Source organism: Cryptococcus neoformans (assembly GCF_000091045.1).
Source record: "Cryptococcus neoformans var. neoformans JEC21 chromosome 6 sequence".
In the NCBI taxonomy this organism is placed as follows: Eukaryota; Fungi; Basidiomycota; class Tremellomycetes; order Tremellales; family Cryptococcaceae; genus Cryptococcus; species Cryptococcus deneoformans.
Window position 1 is genome coordinate 1,012,744 of NC_006691.1, and position 13,743 is coordinate 1,026,486.

General features: G+C 48.4%; 4 protein-coding genes across 4 annotated transcripts; 2 read left to right on the plus strand and 2 right to left on the minus strand.

Moving 5' to 3' along the window:
* Positions 1 to 330: 330 nt before the first annotated feature.
* Positions 331 to 1,519, plus strand: CNF03430 (expressed protein). The gene is made up of 6 exons (XM_024657434.1): positions 331 to 537; positions 607 to 647; positions 704 to 1,009; positions 1,062 to 1,164; positions 1,222 to 1,311; positions 1,357 to 1,519. The coding sequence occupies exons 1-6, from the start codon at positions 433 to 435 to the stop codon at positions 1,438 to 1,440; spliced, it is 729 nt and encodes a 242-aa protein (XP_024513115.1). The 5' UTR covers positions 331 to 432; the 3' UTR covers positions 1,441 to 1,519.
* Positions 1,477 to 6,734, minus strand: CNF03440 (late endosome to vacuole transport-related protein, putative). Its single transcript, XM_024657435.1, has 5 exons — positions 5,799 to 6,734; positions 5,247 to 5,759; positions 4,415 to 5,208; positions 4,162 to 4,362; positions 1,477 to 4,114 (listed from the first exon to the last, which is right to left on the minus strand). The coding sequence occupies exons 1-5, from the start codon at positions 6,688 to 6,690 to the stop codon at positions 1,547 to 1,549; spliced, it is 4,968 nt and encodes a 1,655-aa protein (XP_024513053.1). The 5' UTR covers positions 6,691 to 6,734; the 3' UTR covers positions 1,477 to 1,546.
* A 179-nt stretch (positions 6,735 to 6,913) lies between these two features.
* On the plus strand, positions 6,914 to 11,867 carry CNF03450 (conserved hypothetical protein). The gene is made up of 13 exons (XM_571415.2): positions 6,914 to 7,182; positions 7,240 to 7,505; positions 7,555 to 7,746; positions 7,797 to 7,913; positions 7,967 to 8,066; positions 8,117 to 8,271; positions 8,321 to 9,299; positions 9,335 to 10,776; positions 10,828 to 10,986; positions 11,037 to 11,249; positions 11,297 to 11,410; positions 11,463 to 11,635; positions 11,685 to 11,867. Exons 1-13 carry the CDS (start codon positions 6,990 to 6,992, stop codon positions 11,722 to 11,724), a joined length of 4,143 nt encoding a protein of 1,380 aa, XP_571415.1. The 5' UTR covers positions 6,914 to 6,989; the 3' UTR covers positions 11,725 to 11,867.
* A 19-nt stretch (positions 11,868 to 11,886) lies between these two features.
* CNF03460 (hypothetical protein) lies at positions 11,887 to 13,576 on the minus strand. Its single transcript, XM_571417.2, has 3 exons — positions 12,868 to 13,576; positions 12,164 to 12,816; positions 11,887 to 12,114 (listed from the first exon to the last, which is right to left on the minus strand). The coding sequence occupies exons 1-3, from the start codon at positions 13,514 to 13,516 to the stop codon at positions 11,989 to 11,991; spliced, it is 1,428 nt and encodes a 475-aa protein (XP_571417.1). The 5' UTR covers positions 13,517 to 13,576; the 3' UTR covers positions 11,887 to 11,988.
* Between the last annotated feature and the right edge of the window lie 167 nt (positions 13,577 to 13,743).

Here is a 13,743-nt window from a genome sequence, read left to right on the forward strand (position 1 = left end):
GTTCGCTTTGTGGAAAATTACACCATGTACCAGTACAGTAAGCGAGTCCTTTTCATAAACCGTTTCCTAGTCTGCGAGAAATGATAAATCCTTGAAGTGTAAGGCAGATTAGAAGGCAACTAGTCGTTATCGTAGGACTGGTATACGTATGAAGGGCCCCATGGTGGACGGAGGTCATACGGGGGCTAGACGGAAGAAGCTCTTCTTAGAGCCTTAAGAGACAACCATGACTCACTGTTCTTCCACGTCATCATTTCTTTTGAAGGGGGTGTCTCGGGCTACTTTTGAGCTCTGCGGCACTTGAGGCGCCCGGCCGCACTAATGGATCCTCGATGCTCATCAGCCAGTCATGAGACATTCCTAACCACCTGAATACTCACAATACTATCCAAATTCAGAGGCACAGTCGAGTAAATTACCCATCAATTCAGAATGTCGACAATAAGCTTCGCCTCGGAAGACCAGTTCGAAGCTGCCTCATCGTGGCTGATTTCAACACCTCCAGCGGCTGGACTTCCAAATGAGATCAAGTTAGAGGTACATCCTTTGCCCCTTTATGGTCCCTTATTTCAAGGCCGTTTAATTGATTCCTAGCATTAATACTAGCTTTATGGTCTTTTCAAATTTATAACCACAGGAGCAGGACCGTAAGTCTCAGCCAGTTAATCAAAGAGTCTGTAACATTGCACTCACGGTACAATAGAACATCATCTCGTCCCTCCCTTTTTTACCCCACCAACCGCGCAAAGCATGATGCTTGGGATTCTGTCTCAAGGAAATATCTTCATTTGAATTCGGTCCCAAATCAAACGAAAGCGATGGCCCAAGGTCGTTATGTTGAGATCGCAAAACAAATTGGATGGGACGGTGTCATTCAGGAAGAGAACGAAATCGATCTTGAAAGATTGAGCGATAGTGGAAGTGAAGATGGAAAAGACGGAAATGAGGGAGCAAAGGATGGATGGAGAAAAGTCAGCGTCATGCAGGGAGAAGACGGGTTGGATAACGAGTAAGTGAACATCCACAGACCAGCTATGGAGCTGAGGTTGCGTCACTATCAGAGGAACAAGCCCTATACATGATGCCGTTGTCGCAGATTCCCTGCAGGCGGCAAAAGAATTGGCTGAAAGCGATTCAAGTTTGATAAACTCAAGAGATGAATTCGTAAGTCTGGTGATGTGTCTCATGCAATGGCAATGCATTTATCTTGGCGATCGGTAGGGATATACACCTCTGCATTTGGCTGCCGACAGAGGATACCCAGAAATGACAAAGCTTCTGTTGGAGCTTGGCGCAGACAAGAGCCTGAAGGTAAGCCGTGGTTGTTGAGCGACGTTCTTTAACCAGATGGCTTAGGACCAGGACGATCAGACACCTTCAATGCTCGCTCAAATATCGGGTCGGGACGACATAATTGCCATCCTAGATTCAACTCCATAGAGGCATATGTCTAGATCGAGGGCATTTTTTATGATCATATAAAGATATACATATAAATATGCACCATGGTTACCTATAAAAATTCTATACCCAAAAATCAAAGTCTTCACACTTGGAAACATGACTTGTGAAGGACAGAGCCAGACCCGAGAACCACCCAGCTCTGATCCTTTTTCAAATTTTTCCCACATTCTCCGCATTGTCCTCCTTCAGCTCTCCATCCTCGCATACTTTTCTCGACAAATTCGGCGGTTACTTCGCCCAGATCTGCCTCCACCAACTTTGTGGTCATATTTAACATCTCTCCTTCCGCCCTGTAAGAATCCAACATCCCCATGAGAATTGTTCTGAACTCGCTATACGCTCTTCCTTTGCTAGACTGTTTTGTGGTCGTAGTTGAAGCATCCACAAGTCGTTTGAAGAGACGGGGAAAAGAGAGTGACGGAGAGGATGAGGAAACAAGTGAAGAGAGAGTCTCCTGGACAAGTGACCGAAGAGTGTCGAGAACAACAGTGTCAGACGAGATGGAGGTGAGAGCAGAAGAGGTATGAACGAGCTCGATAATCTCATGGAGCACTCCAAGCCACATATCTTCCACTTCCATTGCCCCTCTTCCGCTCTCATTTCGACCTTCAACCTTTGGTGAAGAGTGTTCTCGGCAAAGCCTAACCGCCATCTTGGCCACTCCCTGGATAGTCTCCAGCGCCAAATGGACACTTCCTACATCATCATTCACCAAAGCTTCTCCTAGCTCCCCGCCCTTTGTTCTCAACACATCGCCCACCTTCACAAAAGTCTCCTTGACCTTGCCCTGCCTGTCTAGCGCCCAAAGCTCAGCTTCATACAATCCGGCCTCGTCCAGTTGGTCCACTAGCCGCGGGAGATCAAAGGAAGAAGGACCACGCTCGTCGAGGAATGACACAATGTGTCCAGGGTCGTGCTGTGCTAGTAACGTAATGTACAAGTGACGGCTTGGCAGATCAATGTTGCTTGAAGGGGCATTGTGCGTCTCCTCTGGGTCGGGCTCGAGCAAGCATCGCAGATATGCCATTTGCTTATGGGGGGCGTGACCTAAGGCTTGGATGGCTTGTGGGTGGATGTTAGAAAGCTCTTTGTCCAATAGTATTGCCGTTTCCCTAACCCCTAAGTCAAACAGATGAGGCAGAGCATCAACCACTGCTTGATTGACTTCTGCGGATGGAGTAGCGGTTTTAATGATCTCTTCCAATGCAGTAAACACTTCATCGTCCGATTCGGGATCTCTCAACAGAGTAGATATTAACTTGCCCCACTTGCCCTCTCGTCGATAGGCCTCGCTAAGGATACGGAAGAAACCAGCTGTCTCAAAGAGGGAGAGCATAGCTTCGCCATCGTGTGGGGTATAAGCCGACAAAAGGTATTCAGCTGCAAGTTGCCGATCTTCCCTTGTTGATTGATCGGGGTCGCTTGCCAGGCTGACGAGGATACGATGGAGGGTAGAGGGAGGTATGAAGAGGAATTGTGGGTACTTTGGCAAGTTCCTCGCCACAAAAATGTGTAGGAGGGTGATGTCTCCTGGGTGGAAGTACTCTGGGTCCATAACATCTAACATGAGGTTAACAATGGATTGGCGATTTATTGCCCCGGTAGGGTCATTAAGGTAGGAATCTTCAAAGGCAATATCCATGGCATGAAGGAAAGCTTCCGTGTCGAAATGAAGGAGAAGGCTGAGATAGGGATATGGTGGCTCAGAGTGTTTACTGTCCATTGTGAGGACGAGATCATGGCCCCCTTGAGGCCATGCAACTGTACGCCCTTGGAAGATGAACGTATATACCTCAGTCTGAGCTTGATGGGCTTCAATCTCGGGAAGAGCTTCACCGCTAGGGTAGGATAAGCCGGAAAGGACCGTTTCAATATAGGAGTACAGCTTGTAAGCGTTTGGAGCCATCTCTTCTGTACCATCTCTCTCGTCCCTAACAAGTGAAGGTCTATTCGACCTATGCTGCTGGATATCTCTCACAACGCCAATAAGCTTGACAATCGGTGCGACGTAGTCCCTCATGGCTCGAGTGTAAACATGTATCATGGCATCCCATAATCCATGAGCCTCACAAAGAGTGATAGCCTGGTTGATATCAAGTGACATGGGCTCAACATGCCAAATCATCGATTCTGCCTGATCGAGCTCGCCTTTTTCGCTATGCATGGTAATGAGAGCCTTGATGATGTCGGGTGGGACTTCACGCAGTCGACCGGAGAAGATGAAAGGTTCAAGGATGTGGAGGAAAATCCCTTGGATACCCATTTGAGAAAAGTGCTCATATGAGTCATTGAAGAGGAAGTCGGTATCACCAATATCGAGACAGGCTTCAATACAGGATGCGGCAAGGCCTTCAAACAGATCTGTCAGGTCTACACCTCGTCCGTCGGCACTGTAATGGGTATCGTCCGACATCCTGTCCGGCGAGAACGCCCATTCCAAAGAGGCCTTCATCAACTCCTTGATCCTCTTTCCCACCACCTCTTTGCGAAATGAAGCTTCGAAAGGAAGGTTAATTGTGTTACCGGTGGCAGTACCATTATAGTAGGAAAGAGCAACATTGATGGCAGAGAGAAAATCGCCACGATGAACTTGTGAAAGGATACGGTCGTTCCAGTGAAGAAGAGTGCCCACTTGCAAGTTGGATTTTGTCTGCAGAAAATTAGTCCATGATTATTCCGTATCCCGATTTCACGTACAAGCAAAAAGAGTTTGCCCCGGTGCGTTCTCACACTTCCCGCAAATGACTTTGGCACATTTTCCATGATACCTTTGACAGATAATCCCGAATAAAAGTCCTGACTTGTCAAGAGCTGTGTTTGCAAAGGTGTCTCTTCAACAGCTTTCATTGATCGTACGTCAAGAAGGGTCAATTGGGAAACTGTTATCACAAGCAGGTGCTGCGAATCGGAATTAGCTGGTGTTCGAGTATATTGGTACGAGCGGACCCACGTTAGAATCATACCAGTCCAAAAATTTTACGCTCTCTCCGGCTTCCCATTTTCTCCCTTCCACAAAGTCTGGAGATACATCGTCGCCTATTTCCTGCACCCTGACCCTGACAAACCTCACAGCCTTACCCCACGAATACGCAATTACGGGATCTGAAACCTCCTCCAAAACCTTCTTCTTCTTTGCCACTTCCTTTTCAAACCCTTTACCAACTTCTCCGCTCCTCAACCATGATGTACACCCGGTATAAGCACCTTGGTCGCCACCGGCTCCATCACGCATCTTGCGGAACCATGTCTTAGCTTGTGGTTTCATCCCTACAATGACAAGCTTTGATGGCGTTAAGAGAGCAGAAAGTGAGAATTTGTCAGTAGGGTGAGGAGAGTCGCCTAAGGGGAGAGGAGAGGCCGAAAAGAGAGTTGTAGGTCTCTTGGCCGGATAAGGTGGAGCGGTGGTTGGAATCAAGCCGGACGGATAAGAGCCAAGCATACGAATGACATCCGTACTCTCCACTCCCATGACCTTGCCTAAGCTCCACCAAAAAGCACGTCCGTGTTCATCACCGCTGACAATTGAGGTATGCCTCGCGCCAACGAAACCTATATGCAGTATCCGGCTACCCTCCAGATGACCTTCTCGTCTGCCAGACTGAATTTGTTTGAGAGTGAGGAAGTGGGCTGTACGGGCGGGTGAAGAAGGGGAAGAAAGGTCATATAAGTAAATGGACCCAGAAGAAAAACCGACAGCAATGTAAGTCTCATCTGAGGATATGGCCACAGCAGTGATGGCCGACGCTGGCAATTAGCTCTATTCGGTAACATTCGAGACTTACTTGGTTCTTCAGGACCTAATATATACTTGATTTCTTGTCCGAACCCATAGACGACAATATATCCCCTATCAGTCCCAACAGCTATCATGCCTCGTATATCCATGACCGTAGGCTTTCCCAAATTTTGAGCTTCTGGTATTTCCTTGGTGGTCGGACTCCCTAATGGTAGCTTCAATACCGAGCCTGCCCTTTTGTTTATGTCTGGACGAGGTGACGACGTTCCGTTAGTTTGTCTAGCGAAAAGATGGGCTGAAAGCTTGCGTAAAGGATGAAACTGGAAAGCAGGCCCTTGATTGAGCTCTGCTTTGTTCCTTGGAATGTTTGGAGGTTGCACAGGAAGGTTGGAGGGCTGAAGGGGAGCACTGGTAGTAGACATAGTCTCTGACTTGGCCACGTCTATCTGAGAAAAGTGACTGGGTGCGCGAAGTTGCAGGAGCTGCGGGTGTTGGACAGATTGCTGGGTAGCAGAGGATGATGAACGCATGTGTGACCTAAGACGGGAAACGGAGGGATCTATTTTATTAGCTCAGATCTGTACTGTCTCAGACTTACGGATGAAAGACGTTCGCTTGGAAGGGCTTAGTGCGGACCCTGGAGCGTATCGTTCTTGTAGTTTTGAAGGTGTGGCCGAGGCGACAGATGGAGTGGCTTCGGACACATCGTCGATCAAAACTTTTCGTCGGCCAAACTCCTCTTCTCCGATCCCAGAGTCAGCTTTCTCATCAAGGTGTGCCCTTCCATGCAAGCGATTGCCGTGAATTTGAGACGGATGGTAAGGGAATGATTCGCTGACACTGAGATTTGGGGAGTTGGTTCCGGGAGTCGATTGAGCATTGTGGGCCATAACATCTCGTATTCGTCGCTCATACTCATCATCATCGTATTCGTTGATGACCGGTGAATCTATAGTGGTTGATGGGGTACTCTCATGTAGGTATGCTGGTACGACAGGCGGGGTACCGGCACCCCAGTAATCACTGGGTCCCTCTTCAAGCGCATCTGGGTCAAACGGCTGGGTGCTCGGTTGTCTCCAACCGGATGGGGGAAGGCTTGATGATGTAGGGGTCGAGGGTGTCGCTGTTTCCCGTTCGTGATAGTCACTCGGCCCTGCTTCGACTTCGTTGTCCTGATCGTCGGTGAGATGAGTCCTCCACCCACGAGCAGGAATTGGACTCGCTGTATCTGCGAGTTCTTCCCCCGCAATCGCTTCCTCGTCTTCATCTGAATAGTCGTCTTCTTTTCCTCTTCGCCTTATCCTCCCGAATAACCCTCCGGCACTTAAGTTGCGAATTGTTGCTGAGCTTGAGCTTCGACTTTGTCTGGCTGTGCGGTTTCCAGACGAGGCGGAAGATAGTGAAAGCCGTGTTTGGCTCGTTATATCAGCCAGATCTTCATCCAGCTCTTCACCATCATGGAGATGATCAGGAATGGATGGCTGGGCCATTTTTAAAAATGCTCAAATAGGTGTACAAGTATAGATGTAACAATTGTCGTTGTTGTATTGTGGTACACGTCGATACGTAGTAACCTCCTGTATGCGGCCGAACTCACGGAAGTGATGACGTCTCTTCTTGAATTCATTACGTAAAATTGATTGCTGCGTGCCTGCTTTTGCCGATTCATAAAGGGATAAACAATTGGCTGCCATCTCAATCACTCAACATCCCCATCAACCGTTTTTCACTTCAGATATCCTTTTAGCTATATAACAGCTATCCATAAGCAAAGCGACCAGTGAGAAAAATGGGACCACTGTTATCACCGACCAAACCACGGCCTCTCTCTAGACATCGTTCAGCTGAACCATTCCCCCCGGCCCCTCCTCCAAAAGCCATCGACCTCAACAGCTCTACAAGATCCACAGACAAGGATACTGGTAGAAAGATCACTCGACGAGCGTTCTTATGTGATGTCATCATTGAGAGAGAAGGTGAAGGTATGTGTATGCTCGCAAATGGAGACGAGAGATAAGTTACTCACATTATATATGCAGAAACGGCAAATCTCCTTGCGCACCTTGGTGAACCGCTTAAGCCTCTGTCAACTCTCCCTCCTCCTGCGCAGACAACTAATGGTAGACCAACGACTCCATCGCGACTTTCACAACCACCTGATTCGGATGATGATGCGCGCGGGAACACAGGGCCAGTGTGGACAGCTGTGAAGAGCGATGAGATGAAGAAGAAATTGGCAAATGTCATCGAAGAGCTAGTGCGGACAGAGAGGAGCTACCTATCAAGGGTTCATGCCCTTAAGACTGTGAATAGGTACCATATGCCCGGTGCTCATGCGCTGATATTTCACTTAGGCTTACGCAGACAGATTGCGGCTTTACTCCAAGGATCCCAACCAGCAGCTGATACCGCCATACGAAGCCAAAGCAATGTTTGCGAATATAGAACTCATTGTACCCGCGTCAATGACATTTCTGGGTGATTTAGAAGAGATGATGCAATCTGGACATGCTGAGGATCTTGTCGGTGATGTATGCCTGAAACATGTAAGTTTAGTGAGTATCACAAACTCATGCATCGATTGACTTATGAATAGTTCAAAATTCTCCGAACGTTTGATCCATATAGAACATATTTGAGCAAACAAGATGAGTCACAAAAACTCTTTCAGGATTCTTTAAAGAAGTTCATAGGGTTTGGGACCTTCATCGAGGTGAGTGGCTCAACTATGGACGGTGGATGAAGCTCATAGCTATGGAAAATTAGAGCACTAAATATCAGACCACTGGCATTGGAAATATTGGCCTGAGAGAATTGCTCATGGAACCTGTACAACGCATTCCGAGGTATACTCTCCTTTGGCAAAGTACGTACACTTATTTCAAGTCTTAGAAACAATGACTAATGGTCGTCCAGCGATGATAAAATGCATGTCTCCTCTTTCGACTCAGCGTGCTAAGCTCCTTGAAGCCATTGAAATTGCATCTGGTATTGCAAGGTGTGAACCAGATGCACAAACAGTCAGGGCAACAGTTATGTATAATTTGGAGAGGAACATTGATAACTTTCCGGTGAGTGGTATGGCTTTGTCATGCGTCATATCGCTGACGCAAAGTACAGGCCAAGCTTTTCAGTAACAACCGGGACTTTATCGATGCAATCGACGTGGAGGATATCCCTGCTGAATATCCCACAGCGCAATGTCCCAATGGTCGACCAACCTCCATTAATTCTCGCATTGCAGTTTCTACCGCCTCAACACCATCTTTGCCTGCGTTTGGCTCTCTCCCATCAACCGGTTCGCATATACCTCAATCACCTCAATCCGCAACTTCCGCCATGCCAACCCTTCACTGCACCCTATTCTTGTTTGATGACAAGCTTATGATTGTCAAGCGACAATCGTCTTCCATCAGTGGTCGGAAAATTACCGGTACTGACGATGTGCAAAAACTTGTGAAATCGGGAGGGGGTATCGCAGTAAAGGAAAAGAACAACGCAAAGAGGGACAAATTGAGCTACCGAGGCGAGGTTGATATTTTGGATGTGATGGCATCAGATGTCGGAAATGGTGACTTTCACCTTTTCTTTGAACGCCCTCCTGCGGATCAGTGTGGCCGATGGGGCAATAGATCATTCCGGTCATATTCCACAGTTCACCCTCCCTATTCGGTTTCTCTTGACCCTGTTGCAACACGAAAGGACAAATTGCGATTCATTCAGAACCTCTGGGCCGCGCAAGCTCTTGCTCGAGCTAAGGTGCTACCATCTTCAGAAAGTAAGGCTGTTCCCCGAGTCTTACAAAGCGAGACCGAGGTCGATTTCGAAGGCGGGGATTTGGAGCGGGCTACATGTTTCTGGGATGTTTGGAACCGGAATGAATGGTGTGGCCAGAGGAAAGGCAAGGTCGTCATCCATGTTGATGAAGACGGGATGGCTCCTGCGTTGCCGATAGACACGAGGAGTACAAAACTGAGTGTCTACTTACAGCCAATGGCGGGTGGTCTTTGTCGATATGCACACAGCGTGGCAGGAAAGGAGGAAGCAGAGAGGATAGTGGTAGACATGAGCGAAGTCAAGGAGAAGATAGCTTCTACAAGTAAGTCATTTCAAAAAGTCTGCGCTGATGATTAGTCAACCATTATGGCATCTTCAAATTCCGCACCGGCACCATTTCTTGTCCCACTACTCCGTCGTCTGGTACCCATCGCATTCGCCCATCTATGCTCAATCTTGACACCATCTCTCGTAATCTCTTCGGTGCTGGTAGCGTCTCTGGTAGGAGCGGCACCAGTAATGACATGTTTAGCACCGCCGGCTCGAAGAGGGGTTCAAAGTACGCGATGAGCAGATCGTCCTCCATGGAAACGAGCTTATATTCGACGGATGGACATGAGGAAAAAGAAGCGAGCAAGAAAAAATTCTCGAAAATTTCACTATCGCCGGACCCTCATAGCCTCATCGCGGGAGCACCATATGCTGCCGAAACAGATAACATCCGACAAAGTGAGATCGATTTGAACCAGAGGTTGGACGCTGCGAAGAAGAATGGACAATCTACGACTCTTAGTTCCGGCACTGCACCTAAATTAAACAAATTGGGAAACAGAAGTGTGACAGAGTTGAGGAGGAGTAATGAAGGAATAGCGGAAAGGCACATTTCTTGTAGGACGACTGGAACAAATTCTCCTATTCCTCCCAGCTCTCCTTCGAAATCAAGTTCACCACTTCGAATTAGAAACGCTACGCCTCCCAAACACCCTGCCAGTCCAGATACCGACACCACTCCTCAAGCCCGTCTACCGCCGCCAATAATTACTTCTCCAGTCACAGCTCCTCTCAATATCCGTAAGACTCCTAGTAGGGCCCAGACAATCAGTTCTGAACATGTTGTGACCTCTCCCAGTCGTGCGACAAGCCCCGCGCCCAGTGTTGCAATCGCACCGACTTATTATCTTCCGTCCGACCCATCTCTCACGTCAAAGCCTTCCCTTTCGCACAAACCTTCCACGTCTCGACCAGGAGGCCCCAGGGGACCAGTTCCTCGAAGTCCCCTCCCGACCATCAAAACGCAGCTTCCTAGTACTGCTATTACCTCCAGTTCTACTGCTGGTTCTCGTCACACTGGGTTGAGGATTGTCTCTGGAAATGGTCGTCGCATCTCCCTCAATCGAGAAACCGTTCCACTCAAAGGTGAAGAAGAGAACGACCCCTTTGCTACCAATACACCCTCCATACCCTCTACTGCCAAACGACAGCACTCTGTAGAAAGTCTTTCGCCACGTAAACGTTCACCTTCCCTCGGCAAGAGCCCGTTGGGTGAGGTTGGCAATAATCCTCCACTGGTGATTAAGCCTCACCGGAGGACATCAGCCAAGGCTGGCACGCCCAGAAGAACTAGTGGTCCACTCATGAGTGCAAGGACAGTGTCAGCTTCCCGTAGCTCAATCAACAGTGTTGCTAGCGCCGACACAATCAACACAGTGAACACTGCAGGGACATGCGGGGGTGGAGAGGACGTAGAAATGAAAGAATATGAGGATGTTGTCGGAGCCATGGATGCCACCCTTAACAAGGTAAGTGACATGATTGATTCTTGAAGTAAGCAGATGCTGAGATGAATACAGATACGCGATGCGAGAGGGTCTGCAAAGCGACTAAAGTCTGAGGTGTCGGGATTGAGGAAGCAGATTATTAGAGAATCTGGCAAGGCAAAGCAGTCGTTGGCGGTCAAGATTGACAGAGCCGGATCATTACCCAGAAGCCCTCAGAAGCGTCATATCAGCGTAAGTTATTCGTACGTCACATCAAGGCCTAAAGCTAAATTACCTGCAAGCGAATGGTTGAACAAGATGTTTATGACCTTACACCATCTCTTTCCCGTCAATCTTCTCAGTCCAAGAAAGACATTGAAATCGACGTTATGGACGAGTGCGCTCGAGGAATCGTGCAGATCACTCAAAGGATGGATTTACATCTGAGACAAGCAGAAATGGATGCTGAACAGGCAGTAGTTTTAGGCAGGTGTGCTATAGCAGAGAACGATGAGGTAAGTTAGATAGACTCGACTGACAGAATTAAGCTTATCAAGAGCAGAAATCCCAGGAGATCAGTATGTTGAAGGGTCAACTTGAGAGATCGAGAGAGCATCACGAGCTGCTGCAACGTCAGCTAGGTGATGCTCAGATTGAGCTGGATGTTGTTTATGAAGTAGATCAATTCACCTTCAGGTTGCATATTGAGACTGACCTATACAAATCAGGCGTTCAATACTGAGCTTGACGGCATGTTCAATGACGCTCAACTTCCGGAAGACGAGGCCTTCCAAGCGTTGCGTAACGACTTGCAGGTGACCAAGGCCAACAGGAATGTGTTGCAACTGGAGAATCAGAAGCTGAAGAGAGAGTTGGAAGAGGCTAATTTAAAGAGAGACCAGTGAGTTGCTCGGTTACTGATCTTAAGGCCCTCACTGATGGCGATCCAGATGGGCAAGAATCTTGCGAACTCAGGGACACATTGTATAAGGATTTCGTATTGTTTTCCTAAAACGGACATTCGCATCGTTGTTTATAACTTTTGTTGATTTATCATTGAGGTAGCATATCCGGCACAAGATGGCAATCTTCCGTTGTTGATTATAGATAAGAAGATGTATGATATGAACTGGCGTCATACAGACAACAATGTGGAGCTCATTATTTTCATCATACGTATCCAAAAGTTCGCGAATCTTTGAGAAATCATTACTCTGCCCTCGTACACGTATACTGTAGTACATCGCATGCTTCTTAATCACTCTTCTTCTCATCTGCTGCAGCTTTGTCTTCCTCCTCTTGATTAGCCTGCTCCACCAACGCGGCCACTGCAGCAGCTTGTGGGGCGGAAGGCTTGAGCCCCATTCGGGTGGCAACGTACTACCCAAAAGGTCAATGACAATTCCAGATCTGTATTACTTGAACTCACATCTTGAGCAATAACCTCTACACCTGTCCTCAACACCTCGACCAATCTCTCCTCAACCCACTCAGAGTTTTCATACTCGACATCCATCCAGTCCGAAGGAGTCGGCTGACTGACAGTCGTAAATTTTAATGAATGAGAGGGGTCCTCGAGAGTGAAGAGGAAATACAAGTGGTTAGGTGGGGTGAAAGGCTTGTCCTGAGTGGAGGTGGAGGAGTGAATAGGCGGTTCGGCGTAAGGAAGACGGACAAGAAGAGGTTGGAGGTGAAGGAAGATAGGAACAGTGGTAACATGCACGTTGCGCTTTGCTTCTGCTCTACCTCGGGGTTTTTCCTCCTCCCGGGCCTTAATGGCAGCAACTTCTTTCTTTCCAAGTTCCCAAGCGGCGTCCCATCCTTCGACGGGGTTGATACTCCTGGGCTCTCCCGAGACATCATCAGGAGTTGGCGAAGGAGACCATATAATGATGAGCTCTCCGCTTTCCGTTTGCTCCAAGATACGAGCCCAGGCGCGGTAGATTACACCTTCAACACCGGCGTACCCGATCATGGGGTGGGATAGCCAAAGCTCAAGAGTTTCGTGTTCTGAAATAGGCGGCGCAACTGTGTCGAGAATGGTGGTAAGAGTTGAGGAAGTAGTGTTGACAAGGTCCTTTCCTACAGAAAAGCCATCAGCATCAGCATGCACAAGTATGGTCTAGAACATACGAAGCTTGTCCAAGTCCACTCCCCTGACGAACCCTCCCAGTCTTTCCTCCGCACCTTTCCTCAGTTTACTTAAGTCGACTCCAGGGACAGATTTTACGTTGACACGAAGGTTCTCAAGCTGGCCTGTAACACCATTGACGCCTTCACTCTTGACCTTCTGGTACTGCTCATCGGCAACACGCTGCGCAGATTGAAGGGCGGAAGTCGCGGTGGACCAAAATGAACCCCAACCGCCCGACGATTGAGCGGGAGAAGGGGTTTCTGTGGGCATATTGATAGGTTCTGTAGCAGGTGCCTTGGGTTTAGGAGCAGACGTAGATGCACTGGCAGTTGCGGCAGACGACCCGGCGGCTGAAAGAGGGGTCCCCGCTCGAGAGTCGCTCAATGGTTTTGCTCTCTTCTGATTGATTTGGGCATTCAAGAACGCCAAAGCAGATTCTGCCTCCTCATCTTCGGTCGTGGGTTTTGCAGCTGCCTTGCTTGGAAGCTCTCTTGAAGCGGAGAGAGACTTGCGAGTACTGTCTGTTGAGTCGCGTGTGGCCTCGCCTGTGGGAGGAGGGCTTGACGTGTCTGGCGCATCAAGATTATCGAGGTTGGAAAGGAAATCAAGTGCCTCTTCTGCCTTTGTCTTCTTTCCCTTTGGGGGCATGGCTGGGAGCTGACAGCGTTAGAAATGAGGAAGTGAGAATGTCACAAGAAGAGGCGGCGGTACCGGTGGGAAATAATACACCCCACGGGCCACAACACCTTCTTGCCTCGTCATCAATAAGCGGTGATCGCCGCCTACACTTTTATTAATTATTAATTAATTAGTTACCACGAGTACTCGTACCCTCAATTACGAGAAGTCGCTCAGGCGCAGAAGCAAGGCGATGA

Coding starts and splice junctions, on each gene's coding strand:
- CNF03430 (XM_024657434.1), top strand. CDS start 433: ATGTCGACAATAAGCTTCGCCTCGGAAGACCAGTTCGAAGCTGCCTCA. Junction 538..606: donor CAAATGAGATCAAGTTAGAG/GTACATCCTTTG, acceptor CATTAATACTAG/CTTTATGGTCTTTTCAAATT. Junction 1,312..1,356: donor GCGCAGACAAGAGCCTGAAG/GTAAGCCGTGGT, acceptor CAGATGGCTTAG/GACCAGGACGATCAGACACC.
- CNF03440 (XM_024657435.1), bottom strand. CDS start 6,690: ATGGCCCAGCCATCCATTCCTGATCATCTCCATGATGGTGAAGAGCTG. Junction 4,363..4,414: donor TGGACTGGTATGATTCTAAC/GTGGGTCCGCTC, acceptor TCCGATTCGCAG/CACCTGCTTGTGATAACAGT. Junction 4,115..4,161: donor GGGGCAAACTCTTTTTGCTT/GTACGTGAAATC, acceptor AATTTTCTGCAG/ACAAAATCCAACTTGCAAGT.
- CNF03450 (XM_571415.2), top strand. CDS start 6,990: ATGGGACCACTGTTATCACCGACCAAACCACGGCCTCTCTCTAGACAT. Junction 7,914..7,966: donor GGTTTGGGACCTTCATCGAG/GTGAGTGGCTCA, acceptor ATGGAAAATTAG/AGCACTAAATATCAGACCAC. Junction 11,636..11,684: donor GCTAATTTAAAGAGAGACCA/GTGAGTTGCTCG, acceptor ATGGCGATCCAG/ATGGGCAAGAATCTTGCGAA.
- CNF03460 (XM_571417.2), bottom strand. CDS start 13,516: ATGCCCCCAAAGGGAAAGAAGACAAAGGCAGAAGAGGCACTTGATTTC. Junction 12,817..12,867: donor AGTGGACTTGGACAAGCTTC/GTATGTTCTAGA, acceptor GCTTTTCTGTAG/GAAAGGACCTTGTCAACACT. Junction 12,115..12,163: donor TAGAGGTTATTGCTCAAGAT/GTGAGTTCAAGT, acceptor CCTTTTGGGTAG/TACGTTGCCACCCGAATGGG.